We start from the raw sequence: 12,344 nt of genomic DNA on the forward strand, positions 1-12,344 counted from the left end.
TAGACGGCATAGCTGCAGATTTAGGGGAAAATTAGATATCGATTCAACTCACAAGGCCAAAACACTGCAACGGGTCCAAGGCTAAAAGAGATAAAATAATTAGGAAAGGGAAAAACTGCTCATTCAAACTGTTTACAAATATTACCACTATTACTAAGGAGTGGTCAGATCTTCAATTAGCAACCACAGGGAAATAAGAAAGATATACACACACTTCTCAAGACTTTTTCAAGGTCAGGAGAGCTTCAATCTCATATCTGTTTTTTAGAAAAATGCTTTGGGCTTCCATTTAAAGTTAATGTGTAATGTCGTTTGCAACCCATTTTACTTCTAAGTGAAAGAGGATATTCAACTAGAAAAGATGTAGGGTGGGGCTTAATTGTATTCACCAGAAATGGATTGGATTGTGAAAATTGGGAGTTCCGTAACAGAATAAAACCAGATGGTTGGAGGTGAGGGTTTGAAAAGTGACGTCAGCCAAAAAGAAAGTCATTGTGGAGGAAATTATTACACCTTAATGAAGATAACAGAGACAAAAAAATTTTTTTAAATATATTTAGAATCTTGCACTGATGATCATGATCATGCTCAATCAACAGCCTTCGTAGCATAATGTTGATTACCACAGAACATATTTTCTACTCGTCCCTCATTTATTTAAAGAGGCCCTATTATGCTTTTTGGGATTTTACCTTTCCTTTAGTGTTTAATATAGCTGTTTGTGTATGTAAAATGTCTGCAAAGGTACAAAGTCCACACAAAAGTTATTCTCTCCCACAGACAACACTGACATTGTAGTCCAGCCATTTTTTCCGTAAAGTATCTACGTCACTATGTAACACGCCTGCCTAAGGGCTAATTTGGCCCAACCTCAAACAAACTTAGTTATAGCCGAGGCTAGGATGAGTTAGGTTAGTGTTGTCGCCATGTCAAGAAGACGCTGTTTTCTTCACTGCAAAAGCAGAACCTCTTTTTTTTTTTTTTGACTTCCAAAGGCAGATGAATTGAAGTATCCGTGGTTAAAATTTATTTTTAGCAGTACAACTACAACCAATGCCAGATTTTCTAGATGGTTACTCCTGAAAGAGGGTGCAGTTCCCAATTTGTTGGGACAATCTGGCACTTCAGGATCACAACCTGTAAGTATGCTTGATTATTTGTGGATTTATCTGCTACCGAGAGTTCAAATGCAGAGTTTTGTTTTGTAGCTATGGTGTACACCCAGTGCACAGCTGTAGGCCTCTGCTAACCTGATAGCTAATGTTATTGTGTTGAAATAATTTTGCTAATCAGCTGCGGGCCCACTTTTACCTACAATTGTGTAGAATTATGCAGATTGTTTGCTGTTCTTACTATCATGAATAGTGATCAAGTGTGGAGATGGATTTATTTTTACAAACGGTAATTTTACGTCTGCAATCCACGGTAGTGCTCGGCTAACTTGCTATGTAACGTTATAGTTTTGGTATGATTTTACTATTCAGCTGTGGGCCGGCTTTTACCTAAAATTGTATAACAAAATGGTCAATCTCAAGAGTCTGTAATGTTTCGGCCGCTAACCACGGTAGTCCACGGCAAACTTGCTCACTAACTGGGAGTAAGCCTCTGTTCTCCATTCATATCTCAGGTGAAAAAAGTTCGGTAACACCCATTCCAGCAAAAGATGACTAACTTAGATGCACTATGTGTCTTTTACTTGAAGCTTTGTTAGGTTCACAATAATCAACAGTGTACTTGTAAGAAAGCTACAAAAATAAAACTTACCACTGTGAAACGTCCTGCTCAAGTCATGCTTGCGAAGGTGGTTCGGGTCGATCAGCTTGTTCTTCCAAACTTTCAATATCGAACTCAAGCTGGTACGGCAAAAACCGACGCCATTGTTACCATAGTTGCAATAGTGTTTACAGCTGCTCGGGAAGCCTGAAACTCAGTTATGGTAAGGGGCGTTACATTTCAGACATACGCTCTATGCGGTTGACCAATCACAACGGACTAGGCCAGCTGACCAATCAGAGCAGACTGGCTTTTCAGAAAGGGGGGCTTTAAAGAGACAGGACCTAAATCAGAGCGTTTGAGCCAGAGGATGAAAATAGGTTTAGCAGAAATGTACAGTATGAGAAAAATAATGTGTTTTTTAAACATTAAAACATGTAAACCTACAGGTGCATCTCCAAAAATTAGAATATCGTGTAAATGTTCTTTTTTTCCCCATAATTTAATTAAAAAAGTGGAACTTTCATATATTCTGTATTCATTACACATAAAGTGAAATATGTCAAGCCTTTTTTTGTTTTAATCTTGATGATTATGGTTTACAGCTCATGGAAATAAAAAATCCAGTATCTCAAAATATTAGAATAAAGAATTTATAACACAGAAATATTGACCTTCTGAAAAGTATGTATGTTTATGCACTCAATACTTGGTCGGGGCTCCTTTTGCACAAATTATTGCAAATAATTATTGCTCAGTGGTCCAGAGTCCTCTTTTCAGATGAAAGTAAATTTTGCATTTCATTTGGAAATCAAGGTCCCAGAGTATGGAGGTAGAGTGGAGAGGCACAGAATCCAAGCTGCTTGAAGTCCAGTGTGAAGTTTCCACAGTCAGTGATGATTTGGGGTGCCATGTCATCTGCTGGAGTTGGTCCACTGTGTTTTCTCAAGTCGAGAGTCAATGCATCCATCTACCAGGAGATTTTAGAGCACTTCATGCTTCCATCTGCTGACAAGCTTTAAGGAGATGCTGATTTCCTTTTCCAGCAGGACTTGGCACCTGCCCACAGTGCCAAAACTACTAGTAACTGGTTTGCGGACCATGGTATTACTGTGCTTGATTGGCCAGCCAACTTGCCTGACCTGAACCCCATAGATAATCTATGGGGTATTGTCAAGAGGAAAATGAGAGACACTAGCCCCAACAATACAGAGGAGCTAAAGGCCGCTATCAAAGCAACCTGGGCTACCATAACACCTCAGCAGTGCCACAGGCTGATTGCCTCCATGCCACGCCGCATCGATGCAGTAATTCGTGCATAAGGAGCCCCGACCAAGTACTGAGTGCATAAATTAACATACTTTTCAGAAGGTCGACATTTTTGTATTATAAATTCTTTATTCTAATATTTTGAGATACTGGATTTTTATTCAGCTGTAAGCTGTAATCATCAAGATTATAACAAAAAAAGGCTTGAAATATTTCACTTTGTGTAATGAATACAGAATATATGAAAGTTCCAACTTTTCCACGATATTCAAATTTTTTGATTAGACAATTTTTCCCCAAAACAAAATCATGAACCTGTAAATTAGCATAATATGGGCTCTTTTAAAAATCGCTGTTACAGAAAGGCACTTACAATGGAAGTGAATGGGGCCAGTCCATAAACAACAAAATACACAGTGTCTAAATATAGTCATAAGACATGAACATTATATGTGTTAACATGAATATAGTGTGATAAAATCTGTAATCTACATTAATTTATCGTGATAAAATCAGAATGACTTAAATCGTGTTCCGCTGTCATGGCAACAAAGTTGTAAAACTTGATATAACTCTGCACTGATTTGGTTAGACATACACACACATCATACAGACATACACATCTGTGTATGTGTATTTTTAATGTTTATGAACTGGCCCCATTCACTTCAATTGTAAGCCTTTAAGTGCAATTTCTGCTTTTTTTTTTAAATAAACTAGGGACAAGTTGAAAATATATATATTTTTTGTGGTAATCAGTATTCCACAAATGCTGTTGTTTGAGCTTAACTTGGATAGAACACAGAATATCCCTTTAAAAAAAATAAATGGGGTAAATTTTGATTTTACATTTACTTTAAAGGAATATCATGGGTTAGGCTAAATTGAGCTCTACCGACCACATCTGTGACATTTTTCACACAACTTCAGTTTACCAGAAATTTTTTACAGAAATGACATTTTTCTCATACCTTAGTATAAAACAAACAAGACAGTTGTGCATTTATACTGGAAGTCTATGGGGCAAGCATACAAAAGTTGCCCCATAGGCTTACATTGTTAGTGCATTTCTTTGCACATTTATTGTTTATTTTTACAGACCGAGCCTTTTTTTTTTTTTTACGTGGAAAATTCCATTATAATGAATCAAGTGTAAGATTGCCAATCTAAAATGAACACTTCTGTTTACTTAAGCATTAAGATAAAAAAGAAAAGCTGAATCCTACAACTCTTGACCTGAGACAATTATGGTTTTTTAAAGTATGTTTGAGTTTCCCCCAGTCATTCTCATCCATGTAAACCACATCCTGAGACCTGATCTCAGACCAGCATTTAACATTCAACAGCTTGCCCTGTGCTCATGTCAACCAAAGTGAAACTGACCGGGATCAGTGGCCCTAATCTAATAGGATGTGTGGAGAGGAGAGCTCTGCACAATAGGGATGATTGAGTCCTGGAGATGCTCCATTAAAGAACAACCTTTAATGGCAACAAGAATTATTGCAGTGCTTTGTAATTACCCAATTATTGACTAGCATGTGTACGTGTCTTGTAGAAGCGACCACAATACTCCTCTCACACCAAAGTGAAGAGAATCTATTCATCAAAGATGCATTTTCTTCATGCTCTCACCCTTTCTCGCTCTGAAGGAGGGGTAAGTGGTCATCAGATCTAACGTCTCTATTGTGTCTGGAAGGTGGTTATCGCTGGGACCTCAATGGTTCAAGCTGATTATGGTCCTAAACTTGGCAAATCAACATTTGATTATAACGTCTGTGTGATGGCGTCCTGATAATCTGGCTTGTCTGATAATCAGTGGCAGTTGGTATTTTATGAAGAGCATTATGGTCAACAGGACACTTTACATTCTCTCTGGGTTATTTGATCTGCAGAAGAACTTTTTGGGCTAAAATCACTCCCTTTCCTTATAAAGTGTGCTGCCTGTAGTATTTGAACGGTTTATACAGTGCATCTGGAAAGTATTCACAGCGCTTCACTTTTTCCACATTTTGTTATGTTACAGCCTTATTCCGAAATGGATTAAATTCATTATTTTGCTCAAAATTACACAAACAATACCGCATAATGTCAATGTGAAAGAAGTTTTTTGAAATCTTTGCAAATGTATTAAAAATAAAAAATGAAAAAAAATAAAATAAAAATCACATGTACATAAGTATTCACAGCCTTTGCCATGACACTCAAAATTGAGCTCAGGTGCATCCTGTTTCCACTGATCATCCTTGAGATTTTTCTACAACTTGAGTGGAGACCACCTGTGGTAAATTCAGTTGATTGGACATGATTTGGAAAGGCACACACCTGTCTATATAAGGTCCCACAGTTAACAGTGCATGTCAGAGCACAAACCAAGCCATGAAGTCCAAGGAATTGTCTGTAGACCTCCAAGACAGGATTGTATCGAGGCACAGATCTGGGGAAGGGTACAGAAAATTCTTTACAGCATTGAAGGTCCCAATGAGCACAGTGGCCTCCATCATCTGTAAATGGAAGAAGTTTGGAACCACCAGGACTCTTCCTAGTGCTGGCCGCCCGGCCAAACTGAACGATCGGGGGAGAAGGGCCTTAGTCAGGGAGGTGACCAAGAACCCGATGGTCACTCTGACAGAGCTCCAGCGTTTCTCTGTGGAGAGAGGAGAACCTTCCAGAAGAACAACCATCTCTGCAGCACTCCACCAATCAGGCCTGTATGGTAGAGTGGCCAGACGGAAGCCACTCCTCAGTAAAAGGCACATGACAGCCTGCCTGGAGTTTGCCAAAAGGCACCTGAAGGACTCTCAGACCATGAGAAACAAAATTCTCTGGTCTGATGAAACAAAGATTGAACTCTTTGGCCTGAATGGCAAGCATCATGTCTGGAGGAAACCAGGCACCACTCATCACCTGGCCAATACCATCCCTACAGTGAAGCATGGTGGTGGCAGCATCATGCTGTGGGGATGTTTTTCAGCAGCAGGAACTGGGAGACTAGTCAGGATCGAGGGAAAGATGAATGCAGCAATGTACAGAGACATCCTTGATGAAAACCTGCTCCAGAGCGCTCTGGACCTCAGACTGGGGCGAAGGTTCATCTTCCAACAGGACAACGACCCTAAGCACACAGCCAAGATAACAAAGGAGTGGCTACGGGACAACTCTGTGAATGTCCTTGAGTGGCCCAGCCAGAGCCCAGACTTGAACCCGACTGAACATCTCTGGAGAGATCTGAAAATGGCTGTGCACTGACGCTCCCCATCCAACCTGATGGAGCTTGAGAGGTCCTGCAAAGAAGAATGGGAGAAACTGCCCAAAAATAGGTGTGCCAAGCTTGTAGCATCATACTCAAAAAGACTTGAGGCTGTAATTGGTGCCAAAGGTGCTTTAACAAAGTATTGAGCAAAGGCTGTGAATACTTATGTACATGTGATTTTTTTTTTTTTTTTTTTTTTTTTATTATTATTTTTTTATTTTTTTATTTTTTTATAAATTTGCAAAGATTTCAAACAAAGTTCTTTGACGTTGGCATTATGGGGTATTGTTTGTAGAATTTTGAGGAACATAATGAATTTAATCCATTTTGGAATAAGGCTGTAACATAACAAAATGTGGAAAAAGTGAAGCGCTGTGTATACTTTCCGGATGCACTGTAGGTCTAAGGCACTCTTAGAATTGTAATGGCTGTGCTTGAACTCCTGTACGCTCATAGCATACCGTATTCGATAAAGAACGTACATTCCCTGACATACTACATTTTGGACTGATTCATTCGGACATACTACATACATATGATCCCTGTATTCTTTGTCATGACGTACTAATGACAGCCATGAAAACAATTTGGAATCTCAGCAGATGCAGTATGTCTTTTGGATATTGTTTGCCTACTCTGTATTGAATATTGAGTATTTGGACAGTGTACTCATTTGTCATACTGCTTTTTGCATAATGCATATCAGGGAAGTATGTATATCCAGATGCAGGAAATATTTATTTTATGAATACCTTTTTCTTTTCTTTTCAGTCAGCGTAACTTGGCTGAGATCACAGAGCTGATCCACACGGCGTTCCTGGTGCATCGTGGCATTGTAAATCTAAATGAGTGGACAAACTCAGATGGCCCCCTCAAAGATATGCAGTTTGGCAACAAGATGGCTGTCCTGAGTGGCGATTTCCTGTTGGCGAATGCCTGCACGGGACTGGCCCAGCTCAACAACACCAAGGTACTGCATGCCGTTCCAGAGTCCAGAGAAAATAACTTTTGTAACATTAGTTAAATATCAAGGAGTATTTTCCCCCTTGGAATTAAAGGTGATGTGTGTCAGGGTTCCCACGCGTCCTGGAAAACATGGAAAATTGCTGAAAAATTGTCCACGCCTGGAAAATGAAAGAAAATGTAAAATGTCCTGGAAAGTGCTGTCCTGGAAAATAATGAAGAAAAAAAATTCCACATTTTCCCTTTTGCCGAGACATTAGCAGCTGAAAACACTATGTTCAGGGAGACAGAGGTTTTGACTCGTGATCTATTCTATTTTAGAAACCCCACTGCTGAATGCATCTCGGGTCATGTTCACGGCTCATGCAGCAGCTACCTGTAGATAATGTTATGCTCAGATGTTTGCAGTGAATGTTAACTGGTAAGCAGCGAGCTAGCCTTGTTAACTTGTAATTAATTTGGTAACTTGTTTGCTAATCTTGCTAAGGTCTTAGCTTATTTTTTGGATCAGTTTCTGATTATATAGACATAGTTGTTAGGGGTGTAAAATGCATCGCGAAGCATCAATCTGACAATGAAATTTTGATGCATTGATTATAGAATTTAACTTAATTATTCATATCATAATACCCAATGTGATATAGAGTCTCTGATTACTCAAGCGCTCCTGAAACAGACACAGTGCACACAAGATTGAGGGGGAAAAGTGCATTTGAAACAAAGTTTATGTTGCGGAGTTCGGCCTTCTGTGCCATTATTTACAACTCTGAATCCATTTGAGCAAAGTAAGTTAATTGTTGTTGCTTTATTCCCTGATTACGATATATTATGTTCATAATCTGGAATGTTTGGAGAATATATTTGGAAACGTAATTGGAAATATTTTGATTCACACACCTTGAGTCGTGATTATCATTTGTTCCTAATTTTTATATGCCATATATTGATAAAGATAAAAACTATGACCTTGCTTGATTTAAACATGCGTTATTAGCCTGCACATTACAGTTCAAAAAAATTTAACTTGACCGTACAGTATGTCCTCCTTTTTTTTTCTCTGTCTCTCTGTCTGTGTTCGCTCTCTACAGTATGTGAATGTATTTTGGTGGGAGAGAGGGAGAGAGAGAGAGAGCCAGAAAAATCTAAAACATATGTAGAATTGTAATTGAATTGTTATCAGAGCAAATATTTAAACCCCTAATAATTGTATACAGTGCATGGTGCCTGCAGCTGTACGCACCATGCGTACCATGAGTGCTTTTTCTGAAAAGTTTAAACACTGTGGCTTGGTGGCACTATCAAAGCATTGCTCTGTTTGTTTCAGTTGTCTGACTAAGCAATATTTGTTCAACCAGTTGCGTAATTTGGGGTGGGCAACCTATTTGCTGAACGTCGGTAGACAGTGTGTTTGGGAAAACCTGTTTGTAAACATATATTTTAAATTCCATTTGGTACTGCTACTGCCGTAGTATTTACACTACTGCATTACTGCACCTATAAGAATATTGACGTTTAAAAAATATTCCGCGTTCAATAAAAGTTAAGCTTCGTCAACAGCATTTGTAGCATAATGTTGACTACAAAAAATTATTTCAACTCATTTCTCAATGTGAAGCTCATCACTTACATTTATTCTTCTGTTAAAACTTGTATATTATTTGAGCTGTTAGGTTGTTTAAATCATCATTTTTGCGGCGGATTAGACGTTGTAGACAGATGAACTTGTTATTTGTCACCAACGTTACGTCGTCATGGCAACAAAGTTGTAAAATTAACTAACTTTACACAGAAATGATTGGTAAGTGATTTTATCACATTAAAATCATGTTAACATGCATATTGTTTACATCTAGTGGAAATACTTTTGAAGGAGTGAGTATTTTAACATTTACGGATTGGCCCCAATTCACTTCCATTGTAAGTGCCTCACAAGTCGAAATACATTTTTGTGGTAATGAACACCAAATGCTTTTGATTGAGCTTAACTTTAACTGAACCTGGAATATTCCTTTAAATTGTTAAATAGCAATTACACTAATGGGGCTTTTCCACTGCACGGTACGACTGACTCGACTCTGCTCGCTTTTTGGGGGTTTTCCACTGTGGATAGTACCTGGTACCTGATACTTTTTTTAGAACCACCTCGGTCGAGGTTCCAAGCGAGCCGAGCCGATACTAAATGTGATGTCAAAACCCTGCAGATCACTGATTGGTCAGAGAGAATCGTCACTACCAGCGTCACTGGATTTGCGACACGGGACATCAACCCGCTAGTTTTAAAGTTAGCAACAGCGATAGCAATATAATTTGTTCACGCGACTTTCGAATTGTAAAAAGAAATGGCTGTGCGCAAAACCACGCCGTGGTCAATAAACGAGGTGCAGACGTTCCTCTCGTTAGTGACAAAGGAAACGACGCAAAACGAAAAAGTCTTTCAGGAAGTGTCTTAGCTGTTGGCCGCACACGGCTACCACCAGTCCTACCAACAGTGTAGGGGAAAAGTAAAAAAAAAAAAAAACTTAAAAGTGACTACAGAACCATCAAGGACCACAACAGCAGGAGTGGTTCAAACAGAAGAAAGTGGAAGTGGTTCGACCAAATGGACGCTATCTATGGCAATAGACCGGCGAGCAATGGGAGGGAGAGAGCCCTGTTGATGGTAAGTTAACTATATTTTGCTTGAAAGCTTCACTTTATTTAGATGACCAGCTACTGGAAAGCTTGCTTCTAAAACAACCAGGCCAGTTTAACTGTTACACTTGTGTAAAATCACCATGCAACAACTGCTTTATGCAGCACAATGAGCTAGTAGCTAACAGCGAGCGGTCGCGTTATTGTTTATGGTCAGTAATGTTTGTGTCGCGTTTAAGATGATGTCACAGCAGTAGAGGCGGCGCAACTATGACGATCAGCCTATAATCCCACCCACGTTGAGGCGGCACTAAACTGCAGTGGAAAAGCAAGCTCAGAAAAGTAAAGCGAGCAGAGTCGAGTCGAACCGTAACGTGCAGTGGAAAAGTGCCATACTGTAAATGTGACGGTCAATCTGCCCACTTCTAAATCATTTGATCAAATAATCAATAGACACACACATACACAACCTCTAACTATCTAAATGAGGACATACTGTACCATAGACTTTAATTGTTTGTTTACAGCTAATTATAAACACTAATGACTAACCCAAACCTTAACCCTATCTCTGAAAGAAAAATTATTTATTTCACTTGTAATCATTTATTTAATTATATAGATTTTTACCAGTTGAAGACATCCCCATATGTCCCATATGTAAGGGAGGTTTTGCTCACTTCTTGGGACAGATCTGTACCCAGTGTATACCCAAGTAAATCTACACACACACTCTCTTCATACTGGAGATGAACATCGTCTCACCGGCTTCTTCTGGCTTCCTGTTCAGACCTTTTTCTATACGCTGTTTGTGTGTGTGTTTCCCCTCTTGCTAATTTCCATACACTCACATACTCCCTCATTCTCCCTAGCTCTGTGTGTGTGTGTGTGTGTTTGTTTGTGTGTTTGTTTGTGTGTTTGTTTGTGTGTTTGTTTGTGTGTTTGTTTGTGTGTTTGTTTGTGTGTGTGTGTGTGTGTGTGTGTGTGTGTGTGTGTGTGTGTGTGTGTGTGAGCATATGTCTCCTACACCCCTCATTAAGTGTCAGTGTTCTGCTCCAGCTCTAATCAGAGTCGCAGTCAAAGCACCGTCTTAACTGCATGTGGCCAGCAGCCCGACTGCCTCTTTCCAGCACATGGTTAGAGCATGTTTCTGCATCATACAGCTTTATGAATGGTCAGTAAAGAGGGAAGATGATGATGGAATTCTGATGAATACAAGACATTTTATAGCAGTGATTCTTAACTGGTGGGTCACCGGTCTGTTCTGTTCTGTGTGGACAGCAGGGAAAACATAAATGCAAATATTAAATTGCAACTAATTATATAATTGTGCATAGGTAGGATATTAAAATGAATAGGCTTATCAAATTTTAAAAGAGAGGAGAAAAGTCTTCCCATATCTTTTTTGTTATTGATGTCAAAAGCTGTACATTCAGTCAAACTCTGTGGTATTTTGGTGCAATTTCATCTGTCACTTGGTAGAAGCTAGCCAAATTTGGCAGATGCTAGCATAGACAGGTTGTGTGCCATGCCCTCATCATCGAAAACCATGAACAAACCATGAAAAAAATGTAAGGTAAAAGAAAATATGTCCCAGACTACATTAAATATGCGTTCACTTTCATTAAGGATAAACATGTTTTGTGACTATCATTTATGAGGTGAATTATTGGCTGGCGAGATTAATAGTATTTTATTTAATTTTTTTATTTAACATTATTTTAATTAATAGTTTTACTATTTTACAATGTTTTATTCTAGACCATTTTTGTGTACTTTTGTACAATATTTAAATTATATTTGTTAGATTTTATCCTGATATCTTTTTATATTGTATTAAATTTTTATATTATACTTGCATTATATTTGGGTCACTATAATTTATTCTGATGTCATATATATATATATATATATATATATATATATATATATATATATATATATATATATATATATATATATTATTATTATTATTATATTTATATTATATTTGGGTCACCACTTGATATCCAATGTAAACTCTGGTTCCTGAAGCCAAACCAGTTGAGAACCACTGCTTTAGAGGATATTGCTTGTCTTATCATTAAAAAAAAAACTAAATAAAAAGGGTTAATTTGCACTTAGAAACTGTAACATATCATTTCAAGTTCTCCTTTCTCTCTCTGTCTGTCTCTCACATAGACACGCACACTAAGAGGCTGTACGCTGACAGGATCTGTCACCAAGTGCAGTTCTAGAATGCAGTTCTCCCCATAGAGGAAAACAAACACTTTTCCTTCTGCGTATAGCCACAGACATGCATACACACTTACAGAGCTCATATTAATGTGTGTTTGAGCGGACATGAAAATGACTGCAGGGGATTTAGATGATCAGCAGATTGTCATGACTGATGTATTGAACAGATTCCGTTTTTCTCTAGAGGAGCTCAGCGTTCAGACAGCCAGACCTCTTTACAGTCAAAACTGCACACCTGATAAGACCATATTCCTGGTGGTGTGTGTCAGTATGTTTGTTA

General features: G+C 38.5%; 1 protein-coding gene across 1 annotated transcript in view; it reads left to right on the forward strand.

Moving 5' to 3' along the window:
• The window catches only part of pdss2 (prenyl (decaprenyl) diphosphate synthase, subunit 2), a 50,560-nt gene that overhangs the window by 20,093 nt on the left and 18,123 nt on the right, over positions 1 to 12,344 (forward strand). The window contains exon 3 of the mRNA XM_051648994.1: positions 7,004 to 7,202. Within this exon, the coding sequence (XP_051504954.1) occupies positions 7,004 to 7,202 (199 nt within the window). The remainder of the gene's footprint in view (positions 1 to 7,003; positions 7,203 to 12,344) is intronic.

The sequence above is a fragment of the Myxocyprinus asiaticus genome, chromosome 21, assembly GCF_019703515.2.
Source record: "Myxocyprinus asiaticus isolate MX2 ecotype Aquarium Trade chromosome 21, UBuf_Myxa_2, whole genome shotgun sequence".
Taxonomy (NCBI): domain Eukaryota; kingdom Metazoa; phylum Chordata; class Actinopteri; order Cypriniformes; family Catostomidae; genus Myxocyprinus; species Myxocyprinus asiaticus.